This window comes from Electrona antarctica, assembly GCF_951216825.1.
Source record: "Electrona antarctica genome assembly, chromosome: 3".
Lineage (NCBI taxonomy): Eukaryota > Metazoa > Chordata > Actinopteri > Myctophiformes > Myctophidae > Electrona > Electrona antarctica.
This window is the reverse complement of record NC_136808.1, coordinates 40,027,905-40,044,771: the sequence shown is the minus strand read 5'-3', so window position 1 is coordinate 40,044,771 and position 16,867 is coordinate 40,027,905. Positions and strand designations below refer to the sequence as shown.

At 45.5% G+C, this 16,867-nt stretch overlaps 2 protein-coding genes and 1 long non-coding RNA gene across 4 annotated transcripts in view; all 3 read left to right on the top strand.

The window, feature by feature from the left end:
- The window catches only part of LOC306919989, a 53,954-nt gene extending 40,637 nt beyond the window's left edge, over window positions 1-13,317 (top strand). Inside the window, exon 3 of the long non-coding RNA XR_013789598.1 lies at window positions 13,164-13,317. This is a non-coding gene — a long non-coding RNA (uncharacterized lncRNA). The remainder of the gene's footprint in view (window positions 1-13,163) is intronic.
- Window positions 653-4,042, top strand: LOC306920578 (nuclear pore complex protein Nup133-like; the record flags this gene model as incomplete). The annotated part of the gene is made up of 1 exon (XM_079497390.1): window positions 653-4,042. One exon carries the CDS (start codon window positions 653-655, stop codon window positions 4,040-4,042), a length of 3,390 nt encoding a protein of 1,129 aa, XP_079353516.1.
- A 226-nt stretch (window positions 13,318-13,543) lies between the features above and the next one.
- The window catches only part of adcy7 (adenylate cyclase 7), a 60,665-nt gene continuing 57,341 nt past the window's right edge, over window positions 13,544-16,867 (top strand). For both annotated transcript variants that reach the window (XM_079496742.1, XM_079496741.1), the window contains exon 1: window positions 13,544-14,090. In XM_079496742.1, coding sequence (XP_079352868.1) covers window positions 13,926-14,090 — 165 coding nt within the window. In that variant the 5' untranslated portion in view covers window positions 13,544-13,925. The remainder of the gene's footprint in view (window positions 14,091-16,867) is intronic.

The window sequence follows — 16,867 nt, the reverse complement described above, 5'->3', positions numbered from 1 at the left end:
GTTGAAGCAGTTTTAGAGGACCCACTTTTAGGCCAGTGCAACAGAGCATGCTTTTGCCTTTTTTAAAACCTTACCCATTTTAACCAAATACATACATACATACATACATACATACATACATACCCAGCCGAACGTACCTTAGTTACGTCATCAGCCAATCCCTGATTGGCCGACGGACACCACCGACATAGCCGACCAGCTGATTACAGTACTTGCGTGCTCTGCTTGCGCAAGTAACTTCTAACAAGTAATAATCGTTCATTAATCATACTCGAGGATTGTTTTTTGAAATAGTTGTGATATTGATTTGAAGTCCCCCTCTGTCTGTCTCTCTTTGATCGACCTCTGGTCTGACATGACACAGACCAGAAATGAAACAGTTGCCTAACAACGCCGATTTAATCGACACCAATGCTGTGACGTCAGTCATGTCCATATGTGGGCATAATGCACCCGACCGTCCAGATGTGGACATACAACTTACCTTTATAAGATAGAATAGAAAATGTTTTGTATGCTACAAAAAGAAGGCTGCAATGCTTCTCTGCAAACTGAACATGGAAAGACGGTGCCACTAGTGGGTTCCCCAGATCTTTTCGTGGTCTTTTATCCAGATGGTTCTGTAGTTCCACTTATTAAATCTTTGTAGAGAATGTTCACCTCACATGTTGGTGGAACCTTGACCGGCTCGGGCCGCACACAGACGTCTGATATGACCGGTGGAGAGATCGTCATCACCCCATTTGATCTCTTCTCCCCGGGCAGCAGGACGTATTCAGCCACCACGTCCACTCCCACAGAGTCTGTTCTCCTTGACGTGCGACAGTTTGGCTCTTTGCTACCCGTCCAAGTCAAGGAGGTGTGCACGGTGGCTGACACTGATAAGCAGATCTCGGTTAAAGTGGAGGAGAGTGGCTGGGCCTGGCTGGTGTGTGGAGGGAGAGTGATCATCTGGAAGATATGCCAGACTGCTGTGGCCAAGAGGCCTGTGTGTAAGGATCTGCAGCTCCCCAACAGCGGCACTGCAGACCACATCGCCATAGTCTCACCCGGGCCTCTGGAGACGGCCCCAGCCCAGGCCGTCTCCGTCCTGGCAGTGGTAGCGGAAGGAGTGGCTAGATTCTGGCCCAGCCTGGCCCATCCGGGCAGATACACCGACACTGCCCTTGACATGGGAGAACTCTGCAACTTTGTTGTCCCTGTAAAAGGCGGAGATTTCATTGTGGGCTCTTACTCGGGCCAGCTGCTGAGAGTGAGTGTGGACTCCTCTGGGAGGCTCCAGTACAGAGCTCTGAAGCAGGGTCACGGGGGGCTACTGTCCGGCATCAGCCCCCCGTGGCTGCTGTCTGGCATCAGAAGTTGTGTGTCCCACCTTTGGTTTGGTGTGCGGCCTCCGGTCCTCCAGAGCGCGCTGTGGGCGGGGGAGTCGGGTTGCCTCTACACACTGACCGGCTCCACACTCAGTAAGTGGGAGGTGGACAAGAACTCTGAGCGACTGATTTTCAGCTGGGATGCCGGCCGAGCCAACAAGCCCATCGCAGACGCACTTTGGGGATCGGTGAGCACCTATGAGATGAAGGTTGCATACCTCGATGTGAAGCTGAGCCAGGCTGGCCGGCTGGTGTTGTTGGCAGCAGCGTGGCGTCACTCGGACATGCCTCCCCTGGCACGCCACTGCCTGGTCACCCTGAAGGATAACGGTGCCACCATCTCTGACTGCTCAGTGGCGGTCACCGAGCACAACCCTCCCTTCCTGGATGAGGAGGCCCTCCGTGCTACGAGGCTAGTGCTGCCACGTGCCTCCGGCCCCGCTGCCTTCCTGTACAACGAGGAGCTGGTGTTTGCCTGCTCCGCTGGTGCCGGCGGGGAAGGACTGAAAATCGCTGGCGTGTGTGGAGGGGGCTGCTGTGCCAACCTGCCTGTCTTTTTCTCTAAGAACAGTGGCCTTGTTGCTGTGTTAGCCAGGGAGAGTGCCTCTGTGCTGCCTGGGACCATGGAGGACTCGTTGTGCTCCTCCCTAGCTGCTGAACCATCCTCCCTGGTTGCCACACCAGAGGCTATTCATTCATTTAAGGCTTCATCCATGGAGACTCCTGGAAACAAAACCAGGTTTCTCAAAATGGCGTTCCTGCAGTTCTGTCGTAAGGACGTGGTGGGGGCCAAGACTTTGACAGGCGAGCTGTTCCCTGCAGAGGCGGAGGACGAGCTGGACAGTGTGGTCTCCCGCATCAGCCTGGACCTGGTGGACGCCTACCCAGCCTCTGACCCCCGCTGGGCAGAGTCTGTCCCCGATCAGAGTGCCTCAGGCTTCCACCAGCTCACCTCCCTCATCATCCTCCACCAACTGGAGGACAAGATGAAGGCCCATGACTGCTTCATGGACTTCCTGCTCCAGGTGGGTCTCCTGGATCGTCTGAGCCAGGTAGAGGTGCGTGGTGCACACATGGCCACGCGCATGCTCCTGTGCGAACATGGCGAGAAGCTGCAGGCGGCCGTGGTTCTGAGGAACCACCACACCAAGCATGCCGAGCTGCTCAACCAAGCCATCCTGAGTGCTCTGCAGAAGAACAATTCCGTCGTGCCTCCCGGCCTCACGCCTGCAGATGTCTTCTTCAGAGAGGTGTCCCAGATCTCCTCTGTGTTGGAGTGTCTTCTGGAGGAGGAGAGGACTTTGAAGAATGAGGTGGTGGTCAACGTCAATAACATCATCAAGGACATGCTTCAGGCTGCGTGTCAATACAGAGAGTCCAAGACCTCCATATACAGACCTGGTAGGAATGCTGCCACTGAGCCAGAGTACATTCCATGGACAGCCTCTGGAGGTGCGAGAGGTGTGCGCGGCATCATCTCCCGCCAGCACAAGCTCATCTTGAGCTCGGTCTACCCCGTTGCTGACCCTGAGCTGCGCAGCGTGCTGTGTCGGCAGCTGTGTGTATTGTTGGATGTCTACTTCGGTGGGTACGTTTCCCAACTAAGCTCTCTGCCGCACTCCCAGCAGGAACGCTACAACAGCCTGGAGATGGAATACAGTCAGCGCCGCTCCGAGCTGTTGGCCCAACTACTGAAACTGTGTCAGTACCAATGGGTGGCAGCCTTGGCTGAGAAATACAGTGACTTCGACACCCTGGTTGAGCTATGTGAACAGACAGACGACCAGAGCCGTCTGCAGAGCTACGTGACAATGTTTGCTCAGCAGAACTTTGCAGACTTCCTGTTCCAGTGGTACATAAAGAAGGGGAAGAGGCGCAAGTTGTTGTCCCAACCCAGTGCCCAGAACCAGCAGCTAGCCAGCTTCCTGCAAGCCCATCAACATCTCAGCTGGCTGCATCACGTCCACATCCAAGACTTCCAGAGTGCTCACAGAACACTGTACGACCAAGCCAGGGCAGAGACGAGCTTTGTCAGGAAAAAGACCCTCTTGGCCCTCAGCAAACTGTCTGCTCTGGCGTCTGACGTGCCAAAGGATGCCGTGCAGAAACAAGTTGATGACATCCTGGTGCAGAAACAAGTTCATGACATCCTCGTGCAGAAACAAGTTGATGACATCCTGGTGCAGGAACGTGTCCTTCTACACCAGAAAGCTCTGCCCAAACAGCTGCTGGAGGAGAGGCAGATGATTCCCGATGTCATGCCTGTGCTCACTGCTCACGACCTCATCAGACTCTACATTTGTGATGACAACAGGCAAGCCGACGAACACGACTTCAAAAAGGCCCTGGATCTGCTTAAATACGTTGATGAGGAGGATGGTGTGGACATCGACGCTCTCAAATGCCATATCTTTGTCAAGGCCCTCACGAAAGACAACTGGTCTTCTGCTGACGGAACCGATGACCCACTGGACGCAGCCACAGACACTGTTTTTGTCAAGATCCTCCTCAACCTCATTCAAGAAGGTGTATCTCTACAGACCTATCTTCCAGATGTCAAAGACCTCTTGGATTTGGATGAGCTGGCAAGTTTGAAATCCAAGCCCTTTTTTGAGTTTGTCCTGCGAGCCAATTATGAATATTATGTAAAAAAGAGAAGTCTAACAGCGTAACATGCATGGCAATACATCATATACATAGAAAAGTAGTTATCATGAACGTAACAGTCGAATGAATATCTATATAATGAAACTATACATATAATACTATAGTGCTATGTCTACATAAAATGCTATCTAAGTCTACATAAGTTGAGCCTTTGCATATGCCTGTAAGGTCGTCAGGGCTAGGGCAAGTGCTAACGGGCCATGATGGAGTCTGAAGAGGTGGGTTTGCACCATGAAAATAAACGTCTGTATGTAGTCCAATCCATTACACACAGGCTTCTTATGTGTCACTGTGCAGTACTGTATGTCTCCTAACAGTGAGTGGAAGACAGTGCAGGACCAACATTGAGGGTCTTGAAGACAAAAGGTAAATAACACGGATGCTTTCCCGGACTGAATTGTATAAGAACGTATCTAGGCTCTCCCAGTCTGAATGGGTTTAGGGCCGTGAATAGTGCAGCTCCATTGTCTCCTGGCTGCTCTAGGAGACTCTCATTGTTCCTCTTGCCAGCCTCCCAGTTAGAGGGGCAACACAAAGAAGACTGCCATAAACGCTGCGAGTGATTTGCGAGCAGACCAGCATATTTGCTCTCTCCATGATGAGGGCTTTAAAATGTAGTCAGGCCTTTGGTTCATTCACATTCATTCCTATTCAGTTTGAATAGCTTCAGTTCCAATAATGCCACCTTGATGTCCTCTGTATTGTTTCTGGGGATTTAACAGCAACCTTTCAGATTCAACTTTATTTCAACAGCACAGGTTTACAAAAAAAAAAAAAAGAAAGGTCAAAAGCTCTGTAGTAGCGCTGTTAACATTCCTCAGAAATAAATTAGAATATAGTTCTTAAAAATTGGCCTGAATATCAAATTTATTTGAATATTATTATTATGGATATTATGATTATTATACATTTTGTCCCCATAGAAAATTACTTGTTAGTTGTTATTGTAAAAATCACACTCATATGAAATGAATGGTGCCCACTGTGGCTTCCACATGATGTCACGGGGGGGTCATGAATAAAGCAAACGTGAAAAGTCCTTAGTCCATAATTTCCTGGCTCTAGTTTAAAGGAGCTGTGTTTGAGGAATTAATTGGCATATACAGTAGCAACTAAATTGGGGAAAAAGAGGGGGTAAAAAATGATTGGCTACTCTTCCGCCTTCACTTTTAGCTTCAATGTGTACTTTGCTCAGCCAATCAAATCATCGCTATGGGGTGATCAGCCAATCACAAGCCAGTGTTCACACAAAGCTGGACAGCTGGGCATAGGAGGCCCCCTCAAAAAGTCTCTCTCTCAGACAGGGCTAAAGAATAGAGAAATAGAAACGGAAATGGGTTTTACTTATTAATGTCAAATAAAATATGAGCAACGTCAATATAAATAAGGCACATTGTAGTAGACAAAACAATGTTTAGAAAAACAGCCTATTTCCTCAAAGTTTTACTACACTTCCCATGAATCCCAAACCTTCATTTTTGTAAATTAACGTCATGCTTGATCAAACTACACTACAGCGTCACACAAAAGTATCTTGTGCCGCATTTTGGGCTTGTGGGACCGCCACTTTTGCTATTTTATCATTTTAATCCTGAAAAGTAACAGTTTTGTATGTATGTATGAAGTTTCCACCTGACAGAGACAACATATTACTTGACTTCAGGCATGCACCGGAACCCCACAAAGAGGGACTTATGACCTCAGTATTGCTAAAAGCCTGGCTCCGGCCCTGCATTTGAATCAGTTCAGGGACGTTCCTCTGATGCTGTTAAAATTGACATTTAATGCTCAAAGCATGAGCTTGGCTCTCAGCCAGTCCCAAAATCTGGAAGTATTTTGCCAAGAGATAGAAGGAAACAATGGAATATTCCTTTATAAGTCAAATACTCAAGCACGGAGTACACGTCTAGAAAGTCTTTAAAATAAAGTTGAAAAAGACTAGGTCAATAAATTACAGAAATGGCCTACGATTACTTTAGATCAGGGGTAACCAACCAGGGATTCGCGAGCTACCAGTAGCTCGCACGAGCCATTCAAGTAGATCCCGGAGTAAGCGGGTGTCACCGTGTCAGACTGACAGGCAGCCAGCCATCTCTACCAATACACAGAAAGTGGATTTAGAATTAAATAGCTTGCAGTGATGGCCCCAGACATGTGTATAGTTTAGATCATTGGAGAGGTTTTGTGTTCAAACCTTCACAGCTAGTTTTTGCACAAAGTCATTATTTTAATATTTCTGGGTGGTGAGAGCAGCATGAGTCTGTGTCTATTAGTCTATTTCAGTGTCCATATATGGCCATATACTAATCAGAGATGTGCATATCAGGGTACCATATCAGCTATGGGCAAAACACTTTCCCACTCACCTTGGATTTTGGCTCCCTTTTTTCTTCCTTTTGTTGCGGAGCTCCAACTCTGCCAGTTTGCGACAGAGCTCTGTGCACTCGCTGCTGCGTCAGCAGTCGGCAGGCAGACGGTTACGTCAACGAGGCCTTTGTGCAGCTCGCTCGCTGCTCTGGGAGTGGATGGATGACGGCAGTTTTCAAGGCCGTTTGTGTGCTGCTGCCGCCATTCCCTCAGTTGCTGCTGGGGCCTTTCAGAAGAGAAAGGTCTGACAGACAATGTGGTGCAGTTTTACAGCCATTCATCCAAAGCCCCGTTGAGAGACTCAGACCCCATTGAAGCAGAGATCTCAGACTTCTATTTTATCCCTTTGTCTCTGAACTGTGTTCAAACATGCATGCGTGCGTGCGTGCGCACGCACGCACGCACCCACGTGCACACACGCACGCACCCACGTGCACACACACGCACGCACGCACCCACGCACCCACGCACCCACGTGCACACACGCACGTACACACACGCGCACACAGACACACGCACACACAGACACACGCACACACAGAGACACGCACACACAGAGACACAGACACACGCACACACAGACACACGCACACACAGACACACGCACACACAGTGACACGCACACACAGAGACACACACAGACAGACATCTGTGCCATGGCAACTTTAGAAGTGGAGTATAAAGCGTTGTCAAGTAGGGAGCTGTAATGTCAGACTGCCTGTTGGGAAAACAAGTGTCTTTGCTAGACTCAGATCACTGCCTGAAGTCTAAAAACACCCTGGACCCTCTCTGCCATGTGAGTAAAACAAATATCTCCTGGACCTCCTAACTCCTCTGTTTTAGGTTAGAGTACAGTGCAGCCCTGGTAGAACCATGGCTTCAAGTGTGAAGTAAATAAATGTACTCAATGCTGTACTCATAAATGTTGAGGTATTTTTTACTTTACTGGAGTAAATCTTCTCTACTTCTACTACTCCACTAGGCAAATATTCTAAAACTTTTGTTACAAGTTACTTTGTAGATTTTGATTATTATTACAAAACCTGCATTAACCACTTCAGCCCTACATTGTATATACATTTCAGCCTTTTGAAAATAGCTGATGTACAAGCTCACAATGTGTAACGATGCTTGATTGATTGATTGGTTACTTTATTTACACTTTGAAAAATATACAGAGGTACAGTTATACAAGGCTAAAAGGATAACACAAAAAGCTCTGAGGGCTTGTTTCCATTGTGGTCCTATGTATTCAATTCATCAAGTCATATAAGACATACTATAATAATATAATACAAGGAGCAATACAATAATATGAACAGAACAACAGTGGGGGGGTCATTTATTTTGGCAAGCTAGAAGACTCGTTTAGGTCCAGCTGCAAATTGCAGGTGGTCTTTTCTGTTTTCCATGTGATCCAGACTGTGATGTCAGTTGTCTATAATGTGTTTGTGACTTACTGTATGACTCAACATGTTTTAGTTACATACTTCAGAAAATATAAAACATCTGTGAAAAAGAATCTGGTATTACGTCGGCCTGCTGACAGTGTGCATACAGTACATAGTATGCCAGCACTGATCAGTCCAGCGGTCTGCGAGATTCGCTCTGGACGCACGCACATGTGCATGTGCACACACATGCACACACATGCACACACACACGCACACAGACTGACTGGCTGACTGCAGAGCCATGGCGTAAGAAAACCAGTACAGTTACACTGCTAAGAGAGAAGATAGAATGGCTCCTTTTAGGGTCATTTGCATGAAAAGGAGAAGGTCTTCGGTGTTCTCTGGTGATAACAGCCTCCTCCCTGGGGGAACTTGGATGATAACGGCTCGCTTGTTACCGTTTCACACATACTGTACGTAGTACAGTACAGGCTGCCTCAACCGCCTGTGTCTTGGTCCTGCTGAGTGCTTTATGTCAGCGGTTCTCAACCTTTTCAGGCCGTGACCTCCCATATTATTTGATTATTTGATTTGAATCATATTTGATCTGGGGACCCTGTAATGGATATTTTAGAATGCCAAATACATTGCTAAATATATGCACTATAACACTATTGTGTATTTCTCTGCCTTCCATTCAGTCTCATTGAGGGACTAGTCAGCAAAGCATTCTCACCAATGTGCTCATTCTAACTGAACTGCAGTTGTCAATCTATCAGCTGACCTGACTCCTCCACGCTGTCAGTGAATGTATACTTATTTGTGTGTCGCCCATATCTTTAGCACAGATCCTTATATGAACATTTAGTATAGCATCTCTGTTAAGACAAGACTATAAGAACTGTCTGAGAATAGGGTTGAGGAGGCTTGTGCCCGGAGGGGCTGCTGGAATAGGCAAGGAGGCCTGTTCCTTACTCTCTGTATCTTCTCAATAAATTCTCAATACTTCACCCTCAAGAACTTTGTCAATCCTTCATTTTTGGAAGATTATTTAATCTACAACAACCCTAACCCTGAAAAACACTTTGAATGTCGAGGTTGAGGCATTACATTTAGTTCGATACGGTTCCCACAGGTACCTATTGTGTTGTGAGCTTGTAGATCGGCTATTTTCAAAATATTTGTCTCTTTCTTATTATTTGACATTTTGGCCAATGTTTGACCAGTTTTAATAGTTTGTTGATTACTGCCAATGCAGTAATGGTCTTATTTCATTTATTTTCTTTAAGAGGCTATTAAGAATGCTTAAATTGTCACTTTATTACTGTCACCTGGGGACATTATTATATATATTATTTTGAAAGGACATTTTACTGGTTCTCAGTTGGTTCGGTTAGCTTTAGAATGAGGTTTTAGGGTAAGTCTTAACAATATTAGCCATAATACATAGTTACATACTTGTCGTGAGGATTAAGGTTTGTGCATGAATGTGGACGAGGGTCCCCCCAAAGGGTGCGTAGTGTTAGTCTGACGTCCCAATAATCCGACATTGCTGACTGTACCCCTAACCAGTCCCTAACTGCACACGGACGCCACGAGTGAGTCTTAACCACATATGTCTGACTATTGGTACGTCGGACTAATGCATGTCCCCCCCGCCGTGTGTGTGCATGCGTGTGTGCGTGCGTGCGTCCGTGCGTGTGTGCGTGCGGATCTGTGACTTTGACAGTATCCTACCTACCAGAGCCTGTCATCCATGTCAGATGTGTAAATAGCATATAGCCTGTGATTCACTAAGCAAACTTCCTGTATGCCAGAAGGTAGACAGCAGTAAGAGAGATATTTTACTGTACTAGTCATGGTGCACTGCTCACTGTGTTAGTAAATAATCACACCCGTGTGAACTGAGTGGTGTAAGGTCTTATATAGACTAATCAACTGTGGTCTGACGTAATGAAAAATCACACCCGTGTGAAGTGAGGGGCGCTAATATATTAAAGTCTAACTCATGTTGATTACGTGATGTAATGGTGAAGTAAAACAAACGGTGCCAACACAAACATTAAACGCCATTAACAATAAAGAGACAATATGACGTAATGAGGCACATTATGACGTAAATCTTCCCTTCATTGTTGATGACGCACGCCAGAAGGTCCCACCCGTGCCCAGCACCATACCAAAGCTTTTTCCTGCAGGAAACACTAATGTATATGTAATTTGTAAGTTGACCCCCAAATAAACCGATTCTTTAAATACCTCCTCACTTTCCTGGTCGCCAGGAAGTAGTATACTGTGGTTACTTGGGTCGTTGTATGCGTATGCCGTGGTTGCGTATGACGTAATGAAGATATGTACCAATGCCAGGGTATAACTGGCTCTCAATGGTGACGTAATAAAGATATGTTTCAGTGTCGGGTGGATTAAAGGAAATGCCCCTATGTATACATGTATGTAATCTGAAACCAATGCCATATCAAGCACAAATTAATCCTTACGTCATACGCAGCCACGGACATGCGCATCGGAGCACCGGACAAACAACATTACTTGCACGCTCTGCTTGCGCAAGTAAAGACAAACATTACACCTGTGAGGGGCTAGCGCCCCTCAAAAATGTAAACCTAACCAAGATAATATGAAAAATCACACCCGTGTGACTGTGAAGTGAGGGGCGCTCTTATCATCGTACATCATCATTCATGACATAAAATAGACACTGTGACGTAAAATTCTCCATTCAATCAATGGAGTCAATGGGAATTTAATGTTTGTGTAGGACAAGGGTGCCCACACTTTTTGGACTTGAGAGCTACTTTGAAAATGACCAGCTCAACAAGATCTACCCACCAAAAAAAACTATTAAACCATTGCTGAAAATAGTTTAAATATGTATCTGAGGCAGAGGAGGCTTTGGAATACCGGAGCTGGCATTACATATAAGACAAATGCACTTGGAATGCGAAATAGAGCGGGAGAAATGGAATAGGTAGGGGTTTGTTGTATTAATTTGTAATGCTATACCAATGTTTTTGTACACAACAACACTCTTGAAAACAAAATAGGCCTATTGCATTGTGGGTTTGAGCTGACCCTTTTGATGTCAATCAAGTCACCTTAATTCAAGTGGCAGATGCCACTATTTAAATTAAATATTCCTTAGGCACATGTGATGTGATCTACCTGCACAGCCTTTGTGATCTACTGGTAGATATAGATATAGATCTACTGGCTATACCTTTTGGGGCCCCCTGGTCTAAAGGCTATCTGCAGGTTATCTCTATAAGTTGCTAATTATAGGCAGCTGTATAAACACATTGTGAGGGTTTATCACTCAGGAAGACCACCTGCACCTATCCTGGTTGATCAGAGCCATCTTTATGACAGGAGGCTCAGATATTTATCTATGCATTTTATTATACTACAGTGCCTGTCACAGTTCTAATACAATCAATACAGCCAGCATGGAATTGTGGACAAAATCTTATCCAACATAATATTCAAAGTTTTGGGTCTCAAATGGTGGTTGAAGGTTCACATGGCGAATAAATAATGGGCCTTGATGTGAAAAGGGTTGAAAACCACTGCCCCAGGCAGGGGCACCTGGCAGGGTGTGTAGCCTGTGTGGCTCTAGGCCAGGGGTGCCCACGCTTTTTTGACTTGAGAGCTACTTTAAAAATGACCAGCTCAACAAGATCTACCCACCGAATACCATTGCTGAAAATAGTCATGGAATAGGTAGCGTTTTTTGTATTTAATTTGTAATCATACCGACGTTTGTGCACAGCAACACTCTTGAAACTATAAGATTGTGCATTGTGGGTTTGGGGGTGCATACTTAGTTTAGACTAGTCATTGGTTAGACATGGGTTAAAAATAATTTTAATTCAAGTGGCAGATGCAAACATTTTTTTTTTTTAAATATTCTTTAGGGGCATGTCATGCGATCTACCTGCACAGCCTTTGTGATCTACTGGTAGATCGCGATCTACCTTTTGGGCACCCCTGGTGTAGGACATAGGAGGGGCCTCAAAAATAGCTTGTGTTTGATTGAAACAAACTTTCAATGATTGTTCCATTTAGTGTAGCAGAGAGCCTTCCCAGTGAGCCAACATGCATCCTGAATCCGGTTGACCCAAATGGAACAGAGCCTCTTAATTAGTAGCCGTGGTAACGCCGGTGAAGGAAGTAACATTACATGACTATTTATGCCAATATGGCCACCATGAAAAGGCTCTATTGGTGTTGTTAACAAAGAGGGAGTGGTTTGTTGTCTTAGAAGTCAGTGTGACTTTATTTTCTTTAAGGGGAGAGCCCATTCTTTGAGACACAAAAGTGTAGGCACAGAAACAAAGGCACTGGGGGACTTGAATTGCATCCTTGCAAGGCAATATATCAAACTGTACTGTTCAGCCTGCGACTCCCACAAAATAATCATAACCCTTAACCCTTATCCCTAAACTCATTTTACATTTTTTACTATTTTAATAAACCTTTTAAAATAGTTCAAGTAGCCGATCTACAAGCTCACAATGTCTCGATGTAGATCGGCTAGTTGAACTATTTTAAAATGTTTTTAAAAATAGTAAATAAATACATTTAGGGATAAGGGATAAGGGTGGTGCAAGATGGAGCCCTAAATGTCAACGTAAGACGTCATGTGACTGATATAGATACAGTGGGCGCCGTTCACTCCACTTTTCTTGAAAATCTGCTATTTTCAATACTTTGTGAGCGACTCTCTTGTATGACGAAGTAGGGCTTTAATTTACGATAAACCATTAAAAAGTTTAAATATTGGAGATACTGCACAAGATTTCTGCCCGGCGACTGCAACAGTCATTAAACCTATAAGCTGAAAACGGTGATGGATCCACCCTTGACCCAAGTTATCTGCTTGGTGAAGTGAGTTTGAGTGAGATCAAAAGTGAACCCAGTGTGGTTTGCGGCAGTACTGTAGTGTACAGTATATGAGTTCATCCCCCACTACGGGGGTGTGTTGTTCACTAAACCACGCCATAGAGACCATTAGGCTGGTTGTTGTCATCATGGCTAACTTCCATGGGATTGCCACACCAAAAGTGGGTTAGGTCTGGGCCCGGGGATAGGAGTTTAAGAGCCATATGACGTCTGTTGTTTCTCCTTTGATGACGTCACTGCATTCATTGCGACTGCTTTTTGTCAAACAAAACGTACAGTAAAATGTACAGTACACACAGGATAGGCATATATACGCTTTTTAGCTTCAGCCTATTCCTTTTCCATCACCTTTAACTATGTTACAGTTTGGTTATGTTGATGTATAATGCTATGTATACTGGTAAAGATGATTGAAATGAACTAAACTAATCTCTCTCCTCCTCAGGTCTCATAGCTGTTGAAGTTGCTACGATGGTGAGCAACTCTCTGCTGCCGCTGCTGCTACATACAGCATCCTAGAGGAATCCCCTCCATGACCCGTCCCTGCTGTGGCCTCCCCGTTTTCTCTCCCCCTCCTCTACTTTCTCCTCCTTCTTGAAAGCCCCCTCCTCCCCCCCGGGCTTATTACTCAAACCCCTGTGGAGGGAGCAGCCACAACACTAGCTTGCTGGCACAGGATGAACCAGGTCCGCCTGCCAACACCCAACAGGAGATAAAGGAAAAAAAGAGAGAGAGAGAGAGACACACACACAAACACAGAGAGAGAGCGAAGGGGGGGGACCGAGGAAGACGGAGCACAACAGTGAAACTGTTGACTTGGTTTAAGATGCCTCAGCCTCGCAGAGAGAAAAACACGAGCTGCACCTGAGCTGTGTGAACTGGTGAACCCGGCAGCATCTGTGGCTTCTACTCAACGGAACTTTGCACCCTCAACAGACATACGCGCACGCAAACTCTCACTCATACACATGCCAAGGCACAAACGCGCCTTTGCATGTGTACACTCACACCTACTTACAACTAGGCTTAGCGCCAGAGACATCCCACCACACACACACACACACACACACACACACACACACACGCCTGCCCTCAGACGCACCTCAGGCTGGCATTAACAGACTGACATCACACTGGTGTAGTGTCTTTGGGCACTATAGTGCTATGCCCGTGGTGTGAGCGAGCAGCAGCAGCTGTGTGAGCCATCATGCCAGCCAAGGGGAAGTACCTGCTGAATGACCAGGAGCTGAAGCATGAGGCTCTCTACCGCAAGTTCTCGTGCATCAGCCAGTACCAGCCTCTGGTGCTGCTGCTGGGCCTGTCCATGCTCTGCTGTGGTGTCCTGCTCATCCTCTTCTTCAGCCTGAGACTGGTGAGACTCTACACACACACACACACACACACACACACACACACACACACACACACACACACACACACACACACACACACACAGTTTTGACATCATTGATTGATTGATTGAAAATTGTATTAACAGTTTGCAGAATTACAGTACATTTCAAGCACAAACTCAATACAAAGGCTGTTAACTGTGAGTGGACGACCCAATTAAGCATTACACTTGTTTACAACAGGGTCCACCATGTTCAATTCATCAAATTTAAAAGATGCTGTTATCTGAGTGACATCAGAGTAAATTACATGAACCAATGTCAACAATCGAACGGGGTCAAAAGTTTGGGTAATTAGAATCCAGAATAGCAGGTAAACATCAAACCTACATGTAGCATCTGTATAAACAACACGCTATCTAAATAACATTCTGTACATTTGAAACCATGCAGTAGGACGGCAGGTAAGCCCTAGACTGTTTTTAGCATTTGTGGTCAAGGAAAAACAAATCTAAGTAACAAAACATACTGTATGTGAACATACAGGTCCATCTCAATGAATTTGAATATTGTGTAAAAGTGGCTTGGAGGTGGTCAGCCTGTTGCGCTATTGAGGTGTTATGGAAGCCCATGCAGGTTTGCTTTGATAACAGCCGTAAATGAATTTGTATTGTATTGTATATGTCTCACACGTTCCTCTTGACAATACAACCTATATTCTCTGTGGGGTTCAGGTCAGGCCAGTTGGCTGGAAAGGAAAATTAGCATCTCCATGAAGCTTGTCAACATACTGAAGCACAGTGTACTCGAAAAAGATGGCTGTGTTGAAACCATTGTTACGTTTTCACTGTCAGTGGATCAACACCAGCAGATAACATGGCCTAAATCATCACTGTGTTTTGTCATGTCCAGAGTCTCAACACAACCATCTATTATGATATTTTACAGCACTGTGTGCCTCTGTACATTGACAAGCTTTATGTTGATGCTGATCTTCCTTTTCCAGCAGCACTTGGCACCTGCCCACAGAGCCAAAACTACTAGTACTGACCATAGTATCACTGTGCTTAACTGAACAGCCAACTGGCCTGGCCTGAACCCCACAGAGAATCTAGGTTGTATTGTAAAGAGGAAGGTGTGAGACACAATACTGAACAATACAAATTAATTTACGGCTGTTATCAAAGCAAACCTGGGCTTCCATAACACCTCAACAGTGCCACAGGCTCTGTGCCACACCCCATTGATAAAATAATTTGTTCAAAAGTAGCCCAGACCAAGTATTAACTGCATACATTAATATACTTTTCAGATGATCGGCATTTCTAGTGGTCTCGTAAAATATTCTAATTCATTGAGATAGGATTTTTGGATTTTCATGAGCTGTACGCCAAAAACGGACAAACGGACAAAAAAAGGTTTTAAATACTTCACTTTGTGCACAATGAATTGAGAATATATGAAAGTTTCACTTTTTGAATTCTATTACGGAAGAAAATTAACTTTTACACAATATTCTAATTCATTGAGATGGACCTGTACACTCACTGACTGTGTCTAACTAGCATCTATCAAAATTAAACACACCCTTGTGGTCCAATTAATCAACAATTGACATTAATACGCAAACACTAATCCCTTCCAGTTCCACTCCCAGATGACCGCACGCACGCATGCATGCATGCATGCATGCACGCACGCACGCACGCACGCACGCACGCACGCACGCACGCACGCACGCACGCACGCACGCACGCACGCACGCACGCACGCACGCACGCACACAGAGAGAGAGCAGCCCTGTTAATTATTGTCCAGGCCCTAATGAGAGGAATGTGAGGCCTGAGGGGTGCCAGGGATAAGGGCAATTAGTACCTAAAGGACACTGTTGGGCTGCAGATCTGCAGATCCATCACTTAGGCTTAGGGTTGATGACAAGTACAGCATCTTGTAATGGGTCTGGTCCACAAGATTCGCTACACCACCTAAAGATACCCATGAGTACCTGTCTAAATACTTCCTTAATGTCAACGAAGTCCATACCCACAACACCAGATGGAGTTCCACAAACCATGTGCAACCCAGATTCGGCTCAAACAAGGGACTAAATTAATTTCGCTCTTATGCCACCAAAATGTGGAACGCCCTACCAACAGCCATTAAGACATGTGAATATTCCCTTGACTCCTTCAAAACCGCTCTTAAAGGGCACCTACAGAGGGCTGCAATTCGAAACTGGCCCCAGTAAATAAAGTCTGAGATCCTTTTCGCTTTATCAATCAATCAATCAGTCAATCAATGAATCAATTTGTTTTTAGAAGTGTATATGAGTTCGTCTCTAAATGTTCTGATGAATTGAAAATGGTGGACCCTGTTGTAAACAAGTGTAATCATGGTGTCGTCCACAGTAACAGTGTTTGTATTGACTTGTGCTTCGTTTGAAATGTACCCATTCTGCATACTGTGAATAACATTTTCAATCAATCAACCAACCCTTGGACCTCACTTTGACCAATGCACCTGGTGAAGTGGTTAGTATTGTGGAGATGAAGGGATGGGAAGCGGCCGGGGGCCTCTAATGGGAGTCTGTGGACCGAGGCACCCGAGGGTGTGTCACGTTTCGCTCTTATTATCCACACACCCATATAAATTACCTTATCTAACATCAAGGGTGTGGTTTACATGTGCAACGGAATTGTGCTTTTGTCTTTCAATGTTCTCGTGCGCGTGTCTGCATGTCTCTTTGGTACACGTGCCTTTTTGTTGGCCTTATAGAAACGCCGCTATTGAATGTCCG